The sequence below is a fragment of the Hoplias malabaricus genome, chromosome Y (assembly GCF_029633855.1).
Source record: "Hoplias malabaricus isolate fHopMal1 chromosome Y, fHopMal1.hap1, whole genome shotgun sequence".
NCBI classification, from domain to species: domain Eukaryota; kingdom Metazoa; phylum Chordata; class Actinopteri; order Characiformes; family Erythrinidae; genus Hoplias; species Hoplias malabaricus.
In genome coordinates this window covers 65,374,935-65,393,802 of record NC_089820.1, presented here as the reverse complement: position 1 = coordinate 65,393,802, position 18,868 = coordinate 65,374,935, and the positions used below count along the sequence as shown (strand labels likewise).

At 47.6% G+C, this 18,868-nt stretch overlaps 1 protein-coding gene across 1 annotated transcript in view; it reads right to left on the bottom strand.

Moving 5' to 3' along the window:
* Positions 1 to 18,576, bottom strand: part of LOC136677687 (serine/Arginine-related protein 53-like) — a 35,131-nt gene extending 16,555 nt beyond the window's left edge. Inside the window, exons 1-3 of the mRNA XM_066655281.1 lie at positions 18,457 to 18,576; positions 16,257 to 16,463; positions 12,765 to 12,884 (exon numbers count right to left, since the gene is read on the bottom strand). Coding sequence (XP_066511378.1) covers positions 12,765 to 12,884; positions 16,257 to 16,450 — 314 coding nt within the window. The 5' untranslated portion in view covers positions 16,451 to 16,463; positions 18,457 to 18,576. The remainder of the gene's footprint in view (positions 1 to 12,764; positions 12,885 to 16,256; positions 16,464 to 18,456) is intronic.
* Between the last annotated feature and the right edge of the window lie 292 nt (positions 18,577 to 18,868).

Sequence of the window (18,868 nt, the reverse complement as noted above, 5' to 3'; positions counted from 1 at the left end):
TAAAATGAAAATAGCAGCTTAATTTGCTTTAAAACTGACAATTTTATTAAATTTACGGAAAAACCCGAACTCACTACGGAAATTCTTGAACGCGACCGTGACGTCACTGGTGGACAACAGCTGAACAATGCCGGGGTAAAACACCGTTATGACCGACTGTTATGACAGTATCTAGCTAAATAACCAACATTATTCATGACAATAGCCTAGCAATAAGATAAACTCAAATGTAGAGGTACCGTTATTCTTGTAAATGTGATCGAAGTCGAACTCGAATTCCTCCGACACTATAAACCTCCGTAATGCAGCTACGTAGCCGAGTATAATCTGAGCACCGAGTTTAGCGAGTCAAGCTAACGTTAACTAACACCAACTAAAACAGGCGAAGTGAGTGTCCTCACCCTGTTTACCTCCATGTTACAGAGGCTCTTGAACACCTTTCGTTGGTGTCCTTACATGCCCATATTGTTGGAAAAGCGCCAGAACTCAAATTCCACTGTATTTATTTGTTTGACACTTTCATATAACTGGTGCTTAGCCTTTAAAGTGTTTACGAAGCCCCAGTGTCTGTAAATTAATGGAAAAACAAACCGGCGCGGTCCAGTGTGCTAGGCTCTCCCTCTCTCTTTTCATGGCAGAGGCATCTGGAGTTGTTTCAGAGAATGGACAGAACTCAAACATTGAAAAACACAAACCGAAATAAAGACTACTCTGTTCCTGCTGAGGCTAACATTGATTTGTTTTTCCTGTTTCAGATTTAAGGTGGAAATGTCTCCTAACTCGGGAGAGAGCTAACTGCATTACCGAAAGTGCTACAAAACTGAACAGCTCGAGTTACATATGAGTTTCTGTGGTAATTCAAACCGTGAATAACTTACAAGTTAAACTTCGGCCATGTACAAACAACAGTCGTTATTTTCCCTCAAACATACCGTTCCACCTTAAAAGCGGCAGAGCTCAGAGCTGTGTCTCCCCACAACCATAGACGTTCCCTTTAAATGGACACTCAGGTTCATTTTGGTGCCGATCATGGAGCTGGGTTTAGGATCATCTTCTACTCTTTTCAAAAGTTTATTTCCATTTTTCAATCAAAAGATACACTGTTTGACTATTTTCAGGTGAAATTTCCAAAGTGGAAGGAAACCTGGGGACGTCCCTTTGTTTAAGACGGAGCTCGAAGACGAACAAACAGCCGCGTTCTCAGAGGAGAGACCCCAACAGCGGAGGTGTTCATCACACGGTCAGAAGAGTGATGTTAGCTGGAATCTGCTGATTCGGCAGTTTAGCTCCATTCTCTTGCTCCACTTATCACACACACTGTGTGTATTTGTGTGTGTGTGTGTGTGTGTGTGTGGCTGGCAGCTCATACATTTCCCAACTTCCTCCAAAATCAGTCAGAAGCTCCTCCACGAGCTCGACAGAAGACAGGAAATAAAAAAAGACTCCAATAAGACGAGAGGGGGGGGAAGTGTTTCATTAGTTTCAGGGGGGTGTCATGATTTCAGTCAAGAAGCACATAATCCAGATTTCTATTTTATTAGCGCTCTCTCTCCCTCTCCCTGTTTCTCTCCTTTAACTCAAATATTGCGCTGCTAACTGGAACCATATTTGTTCTGTCAGAGGAATCAGGGCCAGAGACAAGTGCAGCCTTGGATTCGATTAGGCCACAATTTGCTCCAGCGGTGTTTGGGGAGACTATGGTGTCTCTCGTACGCGCCCCGACACATGGTTCTACTTACAACCCCCCCATCAGCCCTTCTACAGGAAAATGGCTCTAGAGACGCCCGCGAATACGGCTCCACCTGAAACACTTCACCAACACGTCGCTGAAAACCTCTCCGCCAACGTCCTGCTCCTGAGACGCCGGCGTAGTTCTAGAGGAACACGTTCGGATGGTGCAAACGAAAGAGAGACGTGGGTTTGCTAGGGCTGTCCTTTATAATCTGAGTACAGTATGTGTTTATGTTGTTATTTGTTTTTTTAAAGCAACACTACGTAGGATATTTACCTTGAAATTATAGCTTCAAAATCATTGTGATGCTCCACTGAGCTGTAATAAGGAGAACAGACATGCTGTCTTCGCTACTCCAGGCTCAGCACTACAGAAACTGCACTATGTATCTTTTACGAATGAAGAACTGAAGTGCACTTGAAGAGGTCAGATTCAGTAATGAGGTCTGAACCCACGTTGTAAAATATTCTTCTGCATGTTGCCTGCAGTTATACATTTCCACCAGAGAGGTCTCCAAATCCCCAAATTGCCAGAGTTTCACACAGCGGCTTTAACAATTTAAATGTTACTTTAAATATTAATGAGCCACTCGTTGTTCACCCCGACCCCGAGCGCACAGCAGTGAGGAGCGAGGAGCAGAATTTTTGCTCGGTTCTCTTTCTTCTCTGTTTTTACCCAGTGCTCTAATTTCGCCATGCTTGGTATGTCTTTTTTTTTGCTGTGTTTAACCTCGTCTTTGCGCTCTCACATAAATGCGGGTCCTGCGCTGTGATTGGACAGACACAGACAAGGGGGCGGAGCAATTCTAAAGTGTCTGCACTTGAAGTCAGAAGCGGAGCAGACTCAGAACGGCTCATTTTATTAGCAGCCGTGATTTCTGATTAAGGCAGCACACAGAAAACTGGCCGGGTGGCCTTGTTTCACAGTGTGTGGGTTGGTGGGTTCCAGAAATAAGCGATTTCTTCATGTCGCCTTTAAGAAATGAAGTCACTGGGGTCTGTGAGAGAAATGGAGCGCTTAGCCCTGGCTGCATGCTCTGTCTGCGGCTGCTCGGAGACGGGCAGGGGATGAGTCAGTCTTGTTGCATCACGCTGGTCTGGAACGATTAGCTCCTCGCTGCGAGGCAATCGCTGTTAATTAAAGCAAAAAAATAACCACAAGCTTGTTTAAAAAAAGAGAGAGAAATAAAAACACAAAAAAAAACTCAAGGCCTCTGTTACTACTTCAGGCAAACGACCTTTCCGAGGGTCAGCGGGGCGCGTTTCTAAGCAACAGATTCGCGGGTAGGGAGGCCGGATGGAGCCGGACCCAGGGTCTCTTTCCTCTGCGAGCGGCTGGGCCCCCGCAGTCCCGCCAAGCGCAGCCTCGCTCGGGCCTGCCAATTAGAAATAATTAGACAGTCATTGCGGTGGCGAGTCTTTTTAAGTGCATATATAACGACGCAATGATGCTGATTAGCCGGCGCCGAAGCGAGCGGGGGCTCAAACGGCCAGCGAATAATTATGCCAGTGATCACAAAGCCGCCGCGTGCCTCTGTACTTCACCTTAATGCGTTTCAAAACTCCACTTCATTACCGCCCGTAATTAATCCGCCATTAATTGCAGGAAGGGCCCAGTTTACCTCGCTTCGTTTCTAATTATCATCTTATAAATAGTTATGGTTCTAATTAATGTGTTCATTAGGCAGGATATTTTCTCTCAAAGCGGCGCTCCGAGCCAAAGGTTCAGCGCGCTCTCTCAGAAGCCCGGGCAGCCAGAAGGTGAGGCCATTCTGGTAGCGCTGGCTTTCATTTTACTACATTCAACCTCCTAATTGGCATTTAAAACCCAATTTGGAAGAACTTCAAGAAGGCCTTAAATAAGGAACGGGGGGGTGGGGGGCGAGAGGCAAAATAGGAAGGAGAATTTTTCATTTCGCATTCATATTCCAATAGCAGAAGGTTGAAAAAAGCCGTACGTCACCGAGCGCAACTTTGAATGGGATGAAATAAACAGTCGGGTGTGAATTAGCGGCCAGCCGCGTCCTTTCTCCCGCGGATATTCCCCGGCTCACGTGACCGTCTACGTTAGGTCCCAGATGAGGCGAAAGAATCCCTTCAAAAGCTTTCAAATGACATCAGAAATCATTCTGGTTGCTCATAAATTTGACAAAATTAAGACATACAGAGAAGAGTCGCAGCCGCGGGGGAGAATCCGGCATAATGAGGAACCCCGACACATTCCTCCACAGCATGAAAGGTCAAGGCAAAGACCACCGCCCTTAATATTTACTGCAAATCACCGGCCGGCGGATAATGAGCTACGACGGGGCAACGGCCATGCCTCCTGAATAAAGATCAGCGGGCGAGCCTTTGACCAATCAGCCGCCGTTTGTGATGCTCTTTGTCGTCTCCTTTTTAGCTCGCCGCTGTCGAAAGAGAAAGAGGCAGAGTGTTAGACGCGAGTTCTCCTGGCCTCGGGGCATCCGTGTTCCCGAATTACAATATTTATTCACTCCATATTTATGTATTTGGTGGACAAAAGATCTCCCGTCCCTGCGTGACTGACACGGGAGGTCCGACGATACGAGGGAAGGGTAACCAGAGCACAGAGTTATCTTTCGGCCTGGCGGCAAGAATAATACAGGAATCAAGCCTCTGAATTAATCTCTGCTCTGCTCACGCCGAGGCAAATGGATCCTGGGTTTGAGCATGTGTCTGTGAACGTTCGCACCAGTGTAAAGTGCTTTAACCCATGGGGGGGGGGGGGTCTCATGGGTTTAACAGAGTGTACTGAACTCTGATTTCTCACTCAAGGCTCATTGAAAGAAATATTTACCCAAGTAAAGACAACGAGCATCCTTCATAGATTTCATTCCCAGCCAAGAAGCCTTTAAGTATTTGAAAAAATACCTTGCTTGGTGCATGTTCACAACTGTAGAATTGCCCTTCCCCCTCGTGAGAGTCTGTCCAATCACAGCGCTGGACCTACGGGGATTATGAGAGGGCCCAAAGACGAGGATAAACACAACGAAACAGGCTCAAGGTGCGCGGAGATTAAGCGGCTAAAAGCCAGAGCTTCTGCTCCTCGCTCCCCACTGCTGTGCACTCAGGGTCGGGGTGAACAGCGAGCGGCTCATTATCATTTAAAGGAACAGGTGCTGAAAGACAGAGGGAGAACGCTGGTGTGGGGCTTAAAGGGGTTTTGACCAAAGCAGGTCACCGATGTTTCATTAAGAAGGAAAACGAGAGCATGTCCCTTTTAAATAAACTAAAAGGCTGTCTCAGATTTTGGCACATAACATTATGTACATGTGTATAATACACAAATGTATGTTCTATTAATAACAATGTAAATACAGTTTCAAAACAGATGTCTGACTGCATGAGCAGCTCTGGGTGTGTGTTATTGTTGTAGATATTCCTCCAGACATATACAGAGGAGAATGTGCTCGTTCTGCTGTGTGTTTGAATGTATTTAATGGGCAGCTCTTTGGCGGTGCTGCAGAAACTCTAACCACCCCCCCCCTCACCCAGGGGACAGGGCTTGTTGCTGGATGTGCCTGGAGGAGAGGGAGGGTAGAGGAGGGCCGGGGGGCTTCTTTTGGCAGGCAGAGGGAGCTGCGCTCGCGGCTAGCCAGGGATAAAAGGCCTTTGCCGTGTCACTCACTTACTCTCCTCTTTGGTAAATAAAGGTTTCTGACAACAAAGGCCAGCAGCGTTTGACTAGCCTTTAGTGGGGGGAAGATAAATAAAAAAAGACACCACTGCGCACTCTGGACGGAAGGAGGGAGCAAAAGAAAGACAGAGAGAAAGAGAGGGAAGAACAAAAACAGACAGCAAAAAAAAAAAAAAAAGAGACAGAAAGAGTGGCCTCTCAGATCGGTGCCTAGTGGACGCATGTTGATTTTGATATAATAAAGGACACACACACACACACACACACGTCGCCGAGGGCAGCCCAGGCTTCAGCTCCAGTCAGTGACGGCTGATCGGGTCGATCCCAGGATGTGGTCCAGCAGGTCAGGGATCAGAAGCTGGTCTTGACCCTGATGTCTTTTAAAATAAGGCCCTTCATTTGTCCAAAGTAGACAGAGGGGCAATGACTATGTTCATAACCCACAGATCATTTTGATTCTGCTCCTCTTCTCACATCAAGTGCAGAGACTTTAGAATAACCCCGCCCCCCTCGTCTGAGTCTGTCCAATCACAGCGCTGGACCCGTGTTTATGTGAGAGCGCAAAGACGAGGTTAAACTCAGCAAAACAGACACAACGAGCGCGGAGAAATAAGAGCACTGAGTAAAAACGGAGAAGAAAGAGAACAGAGTGAAAACGGCTAAAAACCAGAGCTTCTGCTCCTCGCTCCTCACTGCTGTGCGCTCGGGGTCGGGGCGAACAGCGAGCGGCTCGTTATCATTTAAAGGAACAGGTGCTGAAAGCGGGCGTTCTGAACAGAGCTGTTTACACAGGGGGAGAACACTGCTGTGGGGCTCGTGGGGTTTGGACCAAAGCAGGTCACAAATTTATTATTTTTTTTAATAATCAGAACTTTGCGTCCGTATTTATATCTTTTTACACTCATACCTTGGCCTTTCCCCTCCTCCTTCTCCTCTTCATGTGTGTGACCTCAGTGGTGGCTCAGAGTGAGGAAGCAGCAGGGAAAGTCATCAGGCAGATGTGCTGCGCCAACACCTCGTTTCAGCGCGGAGGAGAGAGGCCTATCACTCACACCTTCAGAGATCTTAAACATTCCACACACCTCGCTCTTTCTGTCTTAAGAACGAAGGAAAAAAAAAAAACCCTCGCTGGAAGGATGCACCTGCGCTCTGGACCTCACAGAGGGGGAACCGAGGGGTCGCGAGAGCTGCGGGTGGCGACTCACGTCCGTTTAATACAAAAGGAGAAACCCAAGGCGCGGCGGGTAATGAAATATTGATCAGGGAGACGTGTGGCCCTCGGTGTTGTGGTTTGAGGAGACAGTTGTCTGGTGTTTGGGGTCAAGTGGTGGATTAGCAACACTGCGGCAAGCTACAACTAACCTCTTCACCTCACTGAGGCTGATTAGTAAAGAGTGGCAGAGTCAGGCTTGGGCTTCGTTACACTGCGCTGTACCCTGGCTACAATACAGCGATTTACAGTTTACTTTAAAAATACCCCACCCTCACTGTTCTACATCAATCACTAAAATTGAATCGACTGATAATCCTCTTATTTTTATAAAAATCTGTATTATTATTATAATTATTATTATTGAAAAGGTGTGAGTGACTGTGTGAGTGTGTCTCCACCCTCAGTGACAACATCAAAGTTAACAACAGTGATTTAGAGGTAAAGCAATGCTATTAAACTAATAGTAACCATGGTGTAATCTGATGAACTGGGCCGGTTCTGACCGGGGACTTTAAGCAACCAGGTTTAAAGAAGACTATTCCAATTTCACCTGGACTTTAACTTAATCTTGGGTCGTTTCCTTTTTTAAAAATAGTTTACACTGGTTTCAACGTGGAGTAGTTTTCTGTTTGTTTGTCTGTCTTTTTAAAATCCCCAATATCTTCAAACCTTCCCCTCTCTGAGAGCCTTGATTAGCAGTGCTTTTCCAAAACAGGGTACGGATTCTACTGGACTGTAATCTGTTTGGTCCCTGGATGGTTTTCCACTCCCAGAGCTTCCCTCCCCCGCCCCGGAATGTATCCGATGTCGTCTCAAACCCCGTCTCTAACAGGAACAGGGCGCTTTGGTTTATTCATCGTGTATTCGTGTGTTGTTATTGTCTCTGACCAATCAATGCTCTGCCAGGTTTACACTTCACGGTTTAGTCCCTAGTCGGCTCGCTTGGAAACACGAGAGAGCAGAGACTAATGACGCTTTTCCATCACATGGGTCCGGCTCTACACGGCTCCGCTCACTTAAAGCTTGTCGCTTTTCCACTGGCAGGGCACCCCCCCCCCCCCCCCCCCGTGAAAACCACATCAACGCCGGCGGTAAAGTGAGGCGCTGTTTAATCGTCGTGTATTCACATGTTGTTGATTTTTGGACTGAACACGGTTCCGCGCCCCAGTACTTACTTGTCGCGCCTTCGACTGTCACTGGAGATTTCGCCGGCCACTGGCCCAAGGAGCCTATAAACCTCTTCAAAACACCTCGAGGTAAAGTCGCGAGCTGCCGTTGTGAAATCCGATAAAAATAAACGTGAAAGCTGCCGTAACTTTAGAGATTTTACAAGCAGCGAATTTGTGCTGGATTTGAATGAGCTCTGCATTTCCTGGTGAGACTGGGCTCGGCACGGCTCTTTTCGCTTTTCCACTGGCCAAATCTAGTCCCTGGCCAATCAGTGCTCTGCAGGGTTTACACCTCACCATTTAGTACCTACTCAGCACGGATGGAACCCAGAGTGAGCTGGGACTGAAAACCTACCCAGTTCTGAGGACCAGGGACTAGATTTGGCCAGTGGAAAAGCGAAAAGAGCCGTGCCGAGGCCAGTAGAGGCAGTGGAAAAGCGCCATAATAAACAACCCGTTTCCAGGAACCAGGACCAAATTTACCTGATGGAAAATCAGAGAAGCCCATGCAGAAGGCACCACGCAGTGGAAAAGCACCATTCGAAGTCAATTAACTGCACTAAAATATGGCATCTGCATCATAACATATTTGATTTTAGCTTTGTGTAGCTTTGTGGAACGGCGGGAGAAGCTCTGTACACACAGAGAGAATGTTAGACTCATTGAGCAACAGCTCCTTCTCAGCAGCGAGCAGCCTCACGAACTGCCTGCTCTGATCAAAGGGAATAAACATTAATGTCTAATGGGTTATCAGCTACTCTTGTCTGTCGTACATGTTCAGGGGGAGAGAGACGGTGAGTCTCCGTGGGTATCCGTTTGGCTTATCTCATTTTCTGATATGGGGGGGTGGGAAGAAAGAAAGAAAGAAAGAAAAAAAACAACAACAACAACAACAGAAGCCCATAATGGAGCATTATTCTAATTTCAGTTGTATGTTTCTTTATTTATTTATTATTCTATCCTTTTTTCTTTTACACATAAGGGACGCTAAAACTAATATCTGTTCCCAAACTGCCCTAATCTTCACTCCTGCAATATTCCCGTGCTGCGGTTATTATTCTTATTCCTCTGAATAATATCCACTCCTCGGGTAGTTTTCATCACACCACCACCCCCCACCTCACTCTCTCATCCCACTCTCATATTCTAGATCTCGCATGGCGCTTGCTCATATTCTGTCAGTATATCAATCACGGAGAGCTGTCCACTCAATCCACCCCTGATTTATCAGTGTGCCTCGTTCCCAACTCCATAACTCGACCCAAACCCTTTTAACACGACAGTGACAGATAGCTGCCCGGAGCGGGGCAACCTGTTCCACTCACCGCAGCCCCGCAACAACCGCGCCTCCGGAAAACTTCCACCACACTTTAGAGTCGTATCAATACCGAGCTCTTTAAAATACAGGGGCCACAAAGTGCAGGAGCGTCGTGGAGAAAAGTCTGAAACCATACGTCCTTTATCTTTAGTCCAAATACTTATTACTAATTCCTTTACTCGTTTCGATTTACCTCTCCATAGTAGAACACTGGTTCTTAATCACCGCTTTCAGCACCTGTTCCTTTAAATGATAACGAGCCGCTCGCTGTTCACCCCGACCCCGAGCGCACAGCAGTGAGGAGCGAGGAGCTCTGGTTTTTAGCCGTTTTCGCTCTGTTCTCTTTCTTCTCGGTTCTGTTTTGTCTGTCTTTTGCTGCGTTCAACGTCAACTTTGCGCTCTCACGTAACCCCCGAGTCCACCGCTGTGACTCAGACGAGGAGGCGGGGCTATTCTAAAGTCTCTGCACTTGACGTCAGACGTCTGCATGGAGCTGATCTTATTACAGCTATGGATACTTATCCTCTGAACTGATGCTGGTTTGGAAAGCAATGGCAGTCTTGCATATTTTTAAATGCATGGCTTTCCTACCCTCCACTGTAAGTTCCATAGCGCAGTTTCTGCAGTGCTGAGTCTGGAGTAGCAACAACAGAGGCTCTATTCTACCTATTGCAGCCCAGTGTAGAAAAACAATTACTTTAAAGCTGCACTTTTAAGGTAAAAATACTACCTGGTGTTACTTTAATACGAGTTATTCAGCTCACAGGATGGTACAGGACTAGGCTTAAGCCTTAAACACAGTTTAAACACCTGATCTAAGCTTTATTTGTATTGCAATGTCACGTAGTCACCGTTCCACTTACCGTTGTCACTTAAGTCTATACAAAAACTATCAATAACAGAAAAGCCACTGTGCATTCTGGATAAAGCTCCTATTAGCCCTCTTCATCAGTGGGAGGCTAATGACGATACGGACCCTCTTTCCTTTGTGATTGAAATTTCTCCTCCATCTCCTGCAGCCGCGCACCAGTAAACAGCGGCTTTAACGTGAATAAATTACTCCAGCCTCCCGACCGCTGCGAAGGATTTAACCGCCGCGTTCTTCACGGCTTCATTTACTTACATTTGCAATGTTAATGAAATGGGCTCATCGTGCTCGATGCCCACGGACGGCCTTCCTGAGTGAGCGAGTGTTTGCGCACACGAATTAGAAAAAAACAAACATCTCAATAAACGGCGAACGGATAATTATGTTTCAATTGCATTAATTAATCAGCCTAAGTGGCGCCTTATTCTTCCCGGCTCTGAAGGGGGCACAAGGACAGACAGCGCGCTTTGACCCGAGGGTGCTCAGGCCCCCGCTTAATTAATAGAGACAAATAAATAATAATCATAACCTACACTGATAACGCTGCATTTGTTGCGAGCGAGTGTGTGCAGAGGACAAGCAGCTGGCGAGAGTGAGAGCGCCTCGAAAAGAAGAACACAAAAAAACAGCAGAGCATGGCTTTAATGGCAGGCTGTCACAGGCTAATTAGCTAAGCCAGCAGTCTGCAGACGTCTAAATGAGGACAACTGGGGAGACGGAAGTGCGCTTTCCCACATGGTGCGGCCTCCGACTTTCATTTTCTCTTGTCTTTTTTATCGTCGTCTTCATTAAACATCCAAATGTGAGACTGTATTTGTAAACATATTGACTTTTCAGTTAAATAAATCTCACTCTGGCCCCACAACACGAGTCTGTCCCGCTAACCCCTGCCGCTGTTCAAGAGGAAAATAAAAATATATACAGAACCTGATCATCCGGTTAATCAAAGCTGGTCATTCATTCATTCATTATTTAAAACTGCTTCATCCTGAACGGGTCACGGCAGAAGGAACACAACGCTGGACAGAGTCCCAGTCCATCACGGTGCATCACACACTTACCCAGTCACTCACTCACTCACTCACACAGCCACCCGCAGACAATTTCACACACACACACATACATTTCACCATTCAGACTCTCTCAGATTAACAGACAACCCTGTGAGGAGTGTGGTGTGTTCTCCCTGTGTCTGTGTGGGTTTCCTCCTGGTGACTGTCTGTGAGGAGTGTGGTGTGTTCTCCCTGTGTCCACGTGGGTTTCTTCGGGTGACTGTCTGTGAGGAGTGTGGTGTGTTCTCCCTGTGTCTGCGTGGGTTTCCTCCGGGTGACTGTCTGTGAGGAGTGTGATGTGTTCTCCCTGTGTCTGCGTGGGTTTCTTCGGGTGACTGTCTGTGAGGAGTGTGGTGTGTTCTCCCTGTGTCTGCGTGGGTTTCCTCCGGGTGACTGTCTGTGAGGAGTGTGCTGTGTTCTCCCTGTGTCTGCGTGGGTTTCCTCCTGGTGACTGTCTGCGAGGAGTGTGGTGTGTTCTCTCTGTGTCTGTGTGGGTTTCCTCCGGGTGACTGTCTGTGAGGAGTGTGGTGTGTTCTCCATGTGTCTGCGTGGGTTTCTTCGGGTGACTGTCTGTGAGGAGTGTGGTGTGTTCTCCCTGTGTCTCCGTGGGTTTCCTCCGGGTGACTGTCTGTGAGGAGTGTGGTGTGTTCTCCCTGTGTCTGCGTGGGTTTCCTCCGGGTGACTGTCTGTGAGGATTGTGGTGTGTTCTCTCTGTGTCTGCGTGGGTTTCTTCGGGTGACTGTCTGTGAGGAGTGTGGTGTGTTCTCTCTGTGTCTGCGTGGGTTTCTTCGGGTGACTGTCTGTGAGGAGTGTGGTGTGTTCTCCCTGTGTCTGCGTGGGTTTCCTCAGGGTGACTGTCTGTGAGGAGTGTGGTGTGTTCTCCCTGTGTCTGCGTGGGTTTCTTCGGGTGACTGTCTGTGAGGAGTGTGGTGTGTTCTCTCTGTGTCTGCGTGGGTTTCTTCGGGTGACTGTCTGTGAGGAGTGTGGTGTGTTCTCCCTGTGTCTGCGTGGGTTTCCTCCGGGTGACTGTCTGTGAGGAGTGTGGTGTGTTCTCCCTGTGTCTGCGTGGGTTTCCTCAGGGTGACTGTCTGTGAGGAGTGTGGTGTGTTCTCTCTGTGTCTGCGTGGGTTTCCTCCGGGTGACTGTCTGTGAGGAGTGTGGTGTGTTCTCTCTGTGTCTGCGTGGGTTTCTTCGGGTGACTGTCTGTGAGGAGTGTGGTGTGTTCTCCCTGTGTCTGCGTGGGTTTCCTCAGGGTGACTGTCTGTGAGGAGTGTGGTGTGTTCTCCCTGTGTCTGCGTGGGTTTCTTCGGGTGACTGTCTGTGAGGAGTGTGGTGTGTTCTCCCTGTGTCTGCGTGGGTTTCCTCCGGGTGACTGTCTGTGAGGAGTGTGGTGTGTTCTCCCTGTGTCTGCGTGGGTTTCCTCCGGGTGACTGTCTGTGAGGAGTGTGGTGTGTTCTCCCTGTGTCTGCGTGGGTTTCTACGGGTGACTGTCTGTGAGGAGTGTGGTGTGTTCTCCCTGTGTCTGATGCTGGCCAAAATGTGCACAAAAACAAAACATAGGCAAACATAAAAGTTTCAACCAGCCCCTACAAATATGTACAGTTTATGCTGCAGTGCAGCAACTGAAGTCACATCGCCCCCTACATTTCCTGTGGTGTATTACATTCTGTCAGAACAGCAGTGCTTATGTTTATCGTTTTGTTTCTGTCCAGACCCTCCCGTCTCTCAGAGGTTGGTGAGAAAATTTGCCTTTACCTTCTACGGCTGCGGGAACGAGACCGCCGGGATCTGTGGCTCCGCCCCTTGTCCGCACTGCGGCTCCGCCTCCTGTGACTGGAACCTCTGGAAGAGCTGCTGCTGGAGCGATGCTTCCGTCTGGAGAAACATCATGAACGTCTTAAAATATTCATACACATCACCATGAAATAAACCATGTTGTGGAGTGGGTAAAACTAGCCTCCTTTAGATGTTACACAGTGCAGTTTCTGCAGTGCTGAGCCCGGTGTAGCAATGACTGTGGCTTTTTTCTCCCAACAATGATTTTGAAGCTATAAAATCTAAGGAGAGAATACTACATGCTGCTTTAACATCGTTCACGGGTTCTCTGATATTCTCTCTGAGAAATTAATATAATAAATGTGAATCTACAGGAAAGTACAGTAAAATCAGGATTGTTATTATAACAAATAGCAGCAGGCTTCTGTAGCTCAGGGGTAAACACTTCACACGAGGCTGTGACAGACACATCAGGGCTTTTTGCGCAAATAGTTTGGACATTTTGTGCGTAAACAACAAACACAAACAGCAGGGAAAGCCTCTGGATGATGAGAGATAATCGGAGCAGCCGGACAGAGGTCAAGCTCTTGAACTCTCTGCAGAAATGACTCACCACACCACGTTTAGAAAGGCTGACCTCACCCTCACAGACCAGAACCCCCCCACCCCTCTACACTCCATTACTCTCCATTATTACAGCTAATGAACTACTCCTCTCCCTCACTCACTCACTCACTCATCCTCCCTCTCTCTCTCTCTCTCTCTCTCTCTCTCTCTCTCTCGCTCTGTCTGTCTTCCTTTAGCCGCTTCTCAAACACCAAGCTAAACCCGGACAGGCCTGGCTCCCCCTGCGCCTATGAATAAATAAAAGTGTTTTTTAAAGGGAAAACTATCACAATTTAGTTTAGTTTATTTGCCTGATTAAACACCCGCTCCTGGCCTCCCCAACCTCCCCACCACCACCACCACCACCTCTCGCACCATGGGCTCCAGCGCCAGAGGCTGGCGAGTTGGACGGCCCGTCCCAGAGAGCGCATCACAGTGTCGGCGGGAAAGCGGCAGAGACAGCTCCTCCTCCGCCAGCGAGCAGCTTCATTCTGTTTTCAAACCGGCAGCTCAAAGGGCTGCTCTGACGGCCTGCTCGTACAGGGGGGCTGGCGTGTGGGGGGCTGTGCAGGAGCATTTAAATGCACCTCACTCTCAGACAGTTTGAGTAATATTCATTATTAAAAGTCCTTTCTGTTCTTCTGAGCCCATCCTCGCTTTCAGATTTTAGTCTCTACCCCATCTTTGACGCTTAAAGCTAAGAGAACTGCGGCTGCTCCATCGGGAGTCGGGGAAAACAGACGGAAGACAAAAAGCAAACCAAAACAAAACCAACACAAATGACACAAACAAACGCTGAACCATCAAAACAAATTTGCAACAAGGTCTGTCTGTCTTTCTTTCTGTCTCTCTCTCTATATATAAATTCCAAATTAAAACAGCTCTGTTACTCTGTTTTCATTCTCTGACACAAAACAAAAAGGACTGGCCGTAGGTTTGTGCTCAATAAATCTGATACTCATTTATTCATTCATTGTCTGTAACCCTTGTCCAGTTCAGGGTCGCAGTGGTCCCCGGAGGAAACCCACGCTGACACAGAGAGAACACACCACACTCCTCACAGACAGTCACCCGGAGGAAACCCACGCAGACACAGAGAGAACACACCACACTCCTCACAGACAGTCACCCGGAGGAAACCCACGCAGACACAGAGAGAACACACCACACTCCTCACAGACAGTCACCCGGAGGAAACCCACGCAGACACAGAGAGAACACACCACACTCCTCACAGACAGTCACCCGGAGGAAACCCACGCAGACACAGAGAGAACACACCACACTCCTCACAGACAGTCACCCGGAGGAAAACCACGCAGACACAGAGAGAACACACCACACTCCTCACAGACAGTCACCCGGAGGAAACCCACGCAGACACAGAGAGAACACACCACACTCCTCACAGACAGTCACCCGGAGGAAACCCACGCAGACACAGAGAGAACACACCACACTCCTCACAGACAGTCACCCGGAGGAAAACCACGCAGACACTTGGAGAACACACCACACTCCTCACAGACAGTCACCCGGAGGAAACCCACACAGACACAGAGAGAACACACCACACTCCTCACAGACAGTCACCCAGAGCGGGACCCGAACCCACAACCTGCTGCGACACCGTGCCGCCCTAAATCTGACACTGATCAGTAAAACTCAATGCCTTTGAAATCTTTGACATCAGATCAGTACTTCCCTAAAGAACATAAGAATAGAATCTCACCCAAACACACAAATATCAGATCAGCATCGGACAGTACTCTAAGGCTGCAGCTCTGCATCCCATTGGCTCGGAGCGCATCCATAAATGCATTCATATACACAGGAATGGACATGGGAGCAGGTATCGTTTACGTGTGTTCCTGTATAATCTTATTATCAGTGTGTTTTACATAGTCCTCTGAGTCCTTCAACACGTCCCCAAATGTGTAGCAGATTACAGAGACCACCAGAAACATTCAATCCCACCATGTCATTCCGTTCCAAGCCTCACATTCCCTGATCCGTCCCTCCCTGCTCCGGACAGATGCAGTCACTGAGGTTGCAACGATTTCCCATCACGTATAATGCACACTGACCAAACGGCATGAATAATTGAAACTGAGACAGCTGGCCCTAAACGACTGTGAGGAGTGTGTGTGTGTGTGTGTGAGAGAGCGCTGTGGGGGTGCGTGTGTATACTTGAAAACTCGTAACAGTTCCTAGTGCCCTCAGTTCAATACTGGACATATATATATATATATGAATACACCAGTGCCCTTCTGATAATGTTGTAGTGTGTGTTATACACTAGGGGTGCTAGTGTGTAGTTTGGGATGAAGCAAAAGTAACGCAGTGGGATCAAAGTTGTCCCTCAACTTTCTGTAATTGGTCTGAAAGCCTGGCCCATTCAAAAAAAGTGTTTACACACAGAACCACGAACCGAATCGTGGCTCAGTTTGACCCAGACCAAGACCACTTCTTTTAATCTGGACCATGGTCAGCGGCCCCTTCCATATTTTGCTTTGGACTAGGGCTGAACGATATGGTCAACATTTATATCACGATATAGTTCTTTATTTTGATCAATATAATTCTGATATCGATATGAACATTATAAAAGCCACAGATAAACAGGCTTCTGCCCTTGGTGTGTGTATGTTCACTGCCCCAATCACTTGTGTGTGTGTGTGTGTGTTTCCTTTTGACAGCCACAGATGTTTTAAAGGTAGAGTCCAAATTTGGCTGTACTTCTGTGCAATGACAATTAAAGCACATTTCACATTTGTCACATTTCTTTCCAGAACACTGAGCCTCTAACTGACCAATCAGAAGCACCACAACTGCCTGCGCAAGCCGTCAGCTTTCACACCATACCTCCTGTCTCTGTCCCTGTCCCTGTCTCGATCCCGGTCTCTGGAGCGCGAGCGTGTTCTCTTGCTGGAGTGTTTACTGCGGCTGGTCACTCTGCTCCCTGACGAGCTGGACGAGGAGGACGAGGAACGCCGGCGGTGCTTCTTCTTTCTCCGGCCGCGGCTGTCGTCCTCGCTGTCTGAAGAACGGCGGCCCATGTTCGCTCAGTGTCTGCGTCGAAGGGAGAGAGAAGAGAGGGGTAAAACAAACGCAGCCCTGTAGTACAGATAACCAGCTGTACCTGTTTACTACGACATAACACACTCCAATAAAGATGTTCAGGTTTGTGAAGGACTAAAAAGGGGGACCCATCCTCCTCTGATCAAACTACTAACAGAAATTAACGGTATAAATCTGTCATTGAACTAAATTTCATTCATTCATTCATTCATTATCTGTAACCCTTATCCAGTTCAGGGTCGCGGTGGGTCCAGAGCCTACCTGGAATCATTGGGCGCAAGGCGGGAATACACCCTGGAGGAGGCGCCAGTCCTTCACAGGGCAACACACACTCACACATTCACTCACACACTCACACCTACGGACACTTTTGAGTCGCCAATCCACCTACCAACGTGTGTTTTTGGACTGTGGGAGGAAACCGGAGCACCCGGAGGAAACCCACGCAGACACAGGGAGAACACACCACACTCCTCACAGACAGTCACCCGGAGGAAACCCACGCAGACACAGGGAGAACACACCACACTCCTCACAGACAGTCACCCGGAGGAAACCCACGCAGACACAGGGAGAACACACCACACTCCTCACAGACAGTCACCCGGAGGAAACCCACGCAGACACAGGGAGAACACACCACACTCCTCACAGACAGTCACCCGGAGGAAACCCACGCAGACACAGGGAGAACACACCACACTCCTCACAGACAGTCACCCGGAGGAAACCCACGCAGACACAGGGAGAACACACCACACTCCTCACAGACAATCACCCGGAGGAAACCCACGCAGACACAGGGAGAACACACCACACTCCTCACAGACAGTCACCCGGAGGAAACCCACGCAGACACAGGGAGAACACACCACACTCCTCACAGACAGTCACCCGGAGGAAACCCACGCAGACACAGGGAGAACACACCACACTCCTCACAGACAGTCACTCGGAGGAAACCCACGCAGACACAGGGAGAACACACCACACTCCTCACAGACAGTCACTCGGAGGAAACCCACGCAGACACAGAGAGAACACACCACACTCCTCACAGACAGTCACTCGGAGGAAACCCATGCGGACACAGGGAGAACACACCACACTCCTCACAGACAGTGACCCAGAGGAAACCCACACAGACACAGGGAGAACACACCACACTCCTCACAGACAGTCACCCGGAGGAAACCCACACAGACACAGGGAGAACACACCATTATGCTAAATTTGCTTATCACAATTATGCTTTTTAAATTAATATGTTTCTTACTGATTACAATTGGGAATATTTTGTTGTTATTTAAGTCATTTTAATGAATTAAGTTACTGAGGTTATTTTATATTTCTTTAAACTTAATCATTTTGAAACAAGAGTATTTTACACTGAAACCCCATCATTTCAGCAGAACCATCCTGTGTTTGGGTCATGTCCCTGATATAAATACAACGTGTTATTACCACAAACCCGGATTATTATACAGTTAGAACTGTAAAATAAGCTGCAACCATTACATCCCAGCAATTTAAGGCGTTCCCTTAGGTGCAGGCACTGGATGGAGCTCCAGTATTTCAAGGAACATTGTTCCACTGCTCCACAGCCCAAAGCTATAGAGATGTACCCCTGTGTAGTCATGGCTGGGTATTGTACATGGCTCGTGTGCAGCTACGTTGTATATAATTACATTTCATAAAGAAAATTGCACAAAATCGAACATAAATCAAAAATACAAGTGTTCACAGTCCAGTCAGCTTCGTTGACCATAGGACAGTCTGTTTAGCTTCGGAATAAACAAAATACAACCAACATGAGGAAAATATATTGAAATTCTCGGTGTTTTATTTCTGCTGCAGTCTGTTCACTCTGACTGGTTGTAGCTACCGCTAACGAGCGGTTTTACCGCCCCGGAACAACACAGAGCGTAGTCGGATATACTAGAACAGTCGCTGTGATGAAAATAGAAAAATATTGGGGTCTTACCGGCGATAAATCTCCACAACTCGAGCAGAAACCCTTTAAAGAAAGTCAAACCCCAGCGCCATCACAGTATTACAGGCATTTACACTCAATCCTGAGAGCTCGATCAGGAGCAAGTACTCAGAATCAAACCCAGAGCAATCGATGCGCGGTCGTTTAGCAAGGAATCAAGTCGTTGCTAAAAAAAATAGTTCACCACATAATTTTTTTCCCAATATTCAAACATAAATTATTGTTCTTTAATATGAATACATAAAGAGTCCTGTGTGTTAATTTTAAAACGGCCAGAGAAAATATTTAAATATTATTTGTAAATGTAAATGTTATAATGTTTTGGCTAATTGCAATTTTAGGCCTACCGTGGCTCTCAGACTGAATTATAGTTATAAGCCCCCTTTAAATCCTAAATAAAATA